The following is a 5,107-nucleotide window of genomic DNA, read 5'->3' as shown; positions in this document are numbered from 1 at the left end:
GATTCAGATCATACTCGACATTAATTTTTGTCAAAATAATCTTTAATCTCACGTGTACTATCTAGTTCTGATCTAGTTTCAAATCTAAGTTTAGGTTTATATCTAAATCCAATGTGGGTGTACTAGAACTGATCTTCATCAATGATTGATTGATAATCCCAAGGTGAATGATGCGTGAGCCATGGATGTGCCTCAACTTCACTAGTAATTCAATCGTCGTAGATGTGTGCTGGGGTGCGATGATGAGTTCAACATTGGAGCTGGACGATGAGATTCAATGTTTGCGATTATGGTGTTGGCCAGACCAACTACTGTTCCAGAGTCACAAGAGTAAATTTTGCAAAAAAAAAAAAAAAAAAAAACCTCATGGCGCACAATATTTTGCAAATAGTCACAGATGAACATATTTCAGTAAGACAAGAGATTTAGTTTCCATTTGACTTGGATGGAATGAAAATGGTGAATTAGAGAAAACTGTTATCGATTCAACTTTTTCCCTACTTTCTGAATACATTTTCAGATAGACAATGGCAAACTTGAATAAAATAACCATCCCCTCTATAATTCATCTTCCCAATACACCATCCAAGTAAACAAACTCTAAATGAACATGCCAATGTCACATATCTAACTCTCAAAACCCTAATGAACCAGGTTACTAGTTAGTATCTGCCATAAACAAGGTTTTGTCGATATCAAAATCCAGTATGAAGACATTTAGATTTAGGTGTTAAAATTGAATTTGGACTTACTCCCATTGATTTTAGTTTACATACACTCACCATTTTACCTTTCACCTGTAATTCATTTGAGAGTTTCAGACCTCTAGTTGTTTCTACTCGACGGATTCAGTTCAAAAAATGTCAATTCGTCTCATCATTAGTGAATTAATTAAACTGACCAAACTGAAAAGGGGAGCAATTTAAGTACGTCTTATGTGGCCAAGAGCTGAGTCCAAGAGAGTCGATTTACTGAAAGTAGGGATAGGGTGCAATTATTAGTAGAAAAATGGTGATTCTCAAAGAGAAGCTCAGAGAGTCGAATCACACACTTTTACATAGACGAGTGATGAAAACAGGTGAGGGCGGATGCCAAGTTACCTACATCTGCATTCGTCTGGAGAATGGAGATCAAAATGTGTATTAAAGTGTTCAATCCATCTAATCTGAATCCATCAAAGCACAGCCAGGGCAAGTTGGAAGTATTTTTCTTTGTCAGCTACTAATTTCTGAACATGGAGGAGGATCCTGTGGCACAGATCAGGAAATATCGAAATCAGTAAGACTTATAGCCGGAATACAATTGCAGAAGACAATGACATGCACCATTACAGTTCAAAGTAAACGTTTCAGGATGAGAAACTTAAGGGGTGAACGTCGAATCACAGGAAAAGCACATAGAGTAAGATTTCTTCAACTTCAAGCATAAAATGATGTCATGTTCGGATGACTTCCAACTTCAAAGCAGGGTTATTCTTTGAAATGCATGGTTGATTGTCCTTGCTTGCTACTGCCCATGAGATGCGAAATACAAAACACAACAATTTCACACAATGAAAAATTGTACAACAACCTGTTTGATTGGAGTAATCAAATTGGATAAGACTTCATGAGTACCAGGAGCAATTCGAGCATAACAGCTATCAGTTGGCAGTGGCAAGAACTAAGGTTCATGGAATGAAATACATGAATCCTTCTCATTTCTATATTTGGTTCACAGAAATGTTATATGCAACTGAGAAGGAAGGATCACCACAATTTTAAATCTGATAAGAAATACCACATCTAATCCCCTTGGCTCGCTTAGTTACTCAATGACCAATTTTCCCACTCCAACCCTGTGCCCATCTACCTTACCTTCTCGGTTTGGCTCTGCCTTTGTGCTCCACTCAACCCTTTCAATTCCCTATGCACTTGGTCACTCCATGCTTTTGATCCACCTAACTTGCTTAGCTGACCTAGCCCATCTGACCAATATGGTCCTGCTTGGTTTGCTTAGCTTGCCTAGGCCATTCAGTTTGCCCTTCCTGTTCGGTTAGCTGAATCTATGCAACAGACTAGCCCACCAATCGCCCAATATACTAGTCTACTTGCTTTCTCCAACCCACCTACACCCGTCGGCACGTTCACCTTGTTTGAACTAACTGTCCACCTTATTCAATATGTATTCTTTGAAGAATAACAAGTATTTCTAGAATTTGAATGGTTAAGGATGAAAAGGGAATAGTAACTCAGTACATTGAGACATGAAAAGGTACTACCATGCATAGAAGTTCTGGCATTCTGATTGAGCAGAGGTAACTAGTATTTATTACCTTGTAGGACTGCAAGAACACAACTGAAACTTGCAAAATTTTCAAAAACTAGATTGAAACTTGTAAAAAAGTAGGATAATTTCCCACATCTACTGAGCAGGTACCACTCAAAATTGACCATTGAGTATAAATGAAGAAGACAAATAGAATTGAACTGCAAAAAACTACCTTTCAAAGAGTTCTCATATGCCAGTTGTGCAGCGAGAAGGTCGACCACCGCCGTTCCGACAGACTTGAACACCGTCACCTCATCGTCGCACATCCTCCCCGCCGTTGTTCCACTGACCAATTCGATCAGCGTACCGCCCACGTCCGCAGGCGAGATAACACCTCTCTCAAATGCGCCGACCAATTCCCCTGCTTCCTCCATCGCCACCTCAAAGTCCACAAACACCCTTCCCCGAGCCAACGCACCGTCATCGCACTCCCTCATCGTAGGCGTAAACGATCCCACCAGATCCAGATGCGCCCCGGGCTTGAGCTTCTCCCCCTGCACGATCGGAATCTCGGAGCTTGTGGCGCAACTCACTACGTCGCCCAGCGGGATCACCTCGTCCAAGATCTCCGAGTATGCAAAGGTCACACCTTTGCCGGCCTCGCTCTCCTCTTCTTGCAATTTCTCGGCCAGGATCCGAGCTTTGTCGGGGTTCCGATTCCAGACGATGACCCTTTCGATGCTTGGTCGGACGATGCGGTGGGCGGCGATGAGGTAGGGAGCTAGGGCACCGGCGCCGACCATAACGAGGATGCGTGAGTCGTTTCGGGCGAGGAATGAAGCAGCGACGGCGGAGACAGCGGCCGTGCGGAGAAGAGTGAGTTGGGATCCATCTAGGGAGGAAATGGGAACGCCGGTGGCGGCGTGGAATAGGGAATATGAGGCGTGGACGCCGGGTAGGCGGTGGAGGGTGGAGTTGGAGGGGAAGGAGGTGACGATTTTGACGCCAAGGTAGGGAAGAGAAGGGGAAGATGACCAGGAGGGCATGAGTAGGAGGGAGGCGGAGGGAGAGGAGGGGAGGGGGAAAGCGCTGCGAGGAGGGGAGTGGACTGCGGCTGCGAGGGATGGGAGGGAGGAGCGGAGATGCGGGATGAGGGCAGAGAGGGGAACGACGCGGCGGATTGATTCTGCATCGAGGAAGGCGAATCCACCGGGAGCTGGAGGCGGCGACGGCAATGCCATGGCTGCGGTCGCCGGAAGACCGTGAGGTTAAAATTAAAAACAATATTTTTAGTTTGGCAAAGTCAATCTAAATATATTAGGAATGTAAAAATGAAATGCTTGAGTGAGGATATCATTTTTATATTAAAAAAAAAGTAAAAAGAAAAGAAATTTTGGTCCACCGTCCTTTTCTTTTATTTAGATATTTATTTAGACTAGCATGGCCTAATTCTCTTTTAATAGTATTTACCGTAACATTTTTTATTTATTTTTGGATAAGCATATTTTATATATCAAGATAAAATAAGAGTACAATATCCGGAGATTAATAGCATCTCACTGTATTACAGTGTCAAATCAGAGAATACTTTCAACATTCTCATTCTCAACATTCGATAAATATAATTTTGTACACCTCTATAAATAATTTTCTCACAATCTAAATATTTTTCATCTAAAATATAACTGTTTCTAACTCTTCATATCAAGTGTATTAAAGCTAATATTACAAAATAATTGACTTTAGTCCAGATTCAACTTCCTCTAAAGACACTCCTAAGTATTGTATATTTTATAAGCGAGAGATGGAGACATAAAAGCATTTATTCTTTGGGTATTCTCCGAGGACGTATTACGAAGGAGGATCATAGAGTGACTATATATGAGACAGGAGATATTTATAACATTTATCAACATTATAACCGTTGATACTTCACACCAACTAAATTCTTATAGAGAATCATATTTGTTCATATAGGTCACAAACTAGCTCATGAGGATCAATATATCAAAAGAGAAACTAAAAAAAAAAGATAATTTATTTATTTTTATCAATCCAGGTGCCCAGACTTTTATAGACCCAACTAGTTCAGGAGATGGGTGGTCCTCCCCTGATTTGCCCATCAAGTAAATTTGAAAGCGATCACGGTAGTGCGTCAGCAGTCGACTTCCACAGGCCATCAATCACTATAGGGTTGTGAGTGCCCCGAACTAGGTATTCAAACCATGGATCCCTCAACACAAGTCTTTTCCTCTAAATTAAGTGTCCACACATATCTCAGCTGAGGATTGATTCGTGGTGTTATAGGAATCCACCTTGCAAGTAGAAAAACAATTTCAATTGTAGCAAAAAAATGTGATTACGTTCACTCCAGATGTCCCTCATAGCCTATCCTCAAGTTATGTGAAGGAAGGTAAATCACAATGTCAGCTTATAGCCGATTGTAAAGTGACTAGGGGTTGAGAGGAGTTTTTCCCTGAGAGTATGCACCCGTCAAGATTTGATCTCTGCCCCATTGTAACAAATATGTCACCCCCTAGCCAATTGGGCACCCTGTGGAGATAGGAAAAATAATTTCAAAAAAGGTAGATCCGCTACCTTAACAACCCCTTTAGTGCCAACCCCAGAATATAGAGGGAGGTAAATACATGTATACAGGCGTTAGACGCATGGTATAATAAATTTCATGTCGTTAGTTTCTGAGAATCGACCCCTGACCATTACCCCAGAGCTGTCGATGCTATATTGTAGCAAATATTATTGCATCGAAAAGAACGCTAGGGGGGTGAATAGCAATCGTTGAAAAATCGTTATCGAGTTAAAGTACGCAGCGAAAAATAAAAATGAAAATGACGCT

At 41.5% G+C, this 5,107-nt stretch overlaps 1 protein-coding gene across 1 annotated transcript; it reads right to left on the bottom strand.

Moving 5' to 3' along the window:
• Nucleotides 1–949: 949 nt before the first annotated feature.
• Nucleotides 950–3,558, bottom strand: LOC121974838 (protein SAR DEFICIENT 4-like). The gene is made up of 2 exons (XM_042526097.1): nucleotides 2,483–3,558; nucleotides 950–1,247 (listed from the first exon to the last, which is right to left on the bottom strand). Exons 1-2 carry the CDS (start codon nucleotides 3,489–3,491, stop codon nucleotides 1,222–1,224), a joined length of 1,035 nt encoding a protein of 344 aa, XP_042382031.1. The 5' UTR covers nucleotides 3,492–3,558; the 3' UTR covers nucleotides 950–1,221.
• Between the last annotated feature and the right edge of the window lie 1,549 nt (nucleotides 3,559–5,107).

This window comes from Zingiber officinale, chromosome 4B (genome assembly GCF_018446385.1).
Source record: "Zingiber officinale cultivar Zhangliang chromosome 4B, Zo_v1.1, whole genome shotgun sequence".
Taxonomy (NCBI): domain Eukaryota; kingdom Viridiplantae; phylum Streptophyta; class Magnoliopsida; order Zingiberales; family Zingiberaceae; genus Zingiber; species Zingiber officinale.
Note: the sequence above shows the minus strand (reverse complement) of the source record. Positions and strands in the feature narration are given on the sequence as shown.

Bases quoted from the DNA above. Each gene is read 5' to 3' on its own strand.
- LOC121974838 (XM_042526097.1), bottom strand. From the start codon at position 3,491: ATGGCATTGCCGTCGCCGCCTCCAGCTCCCGGTGGATTCGCCTTCCTC. The intron at 1,248-2,482 runs GTAGTTTTTTGC...TCTGTGCCACAG, and splicing joins ATATGAGAACTCTTTGAAAG to GATCCTCCTCCATGTTCAGA.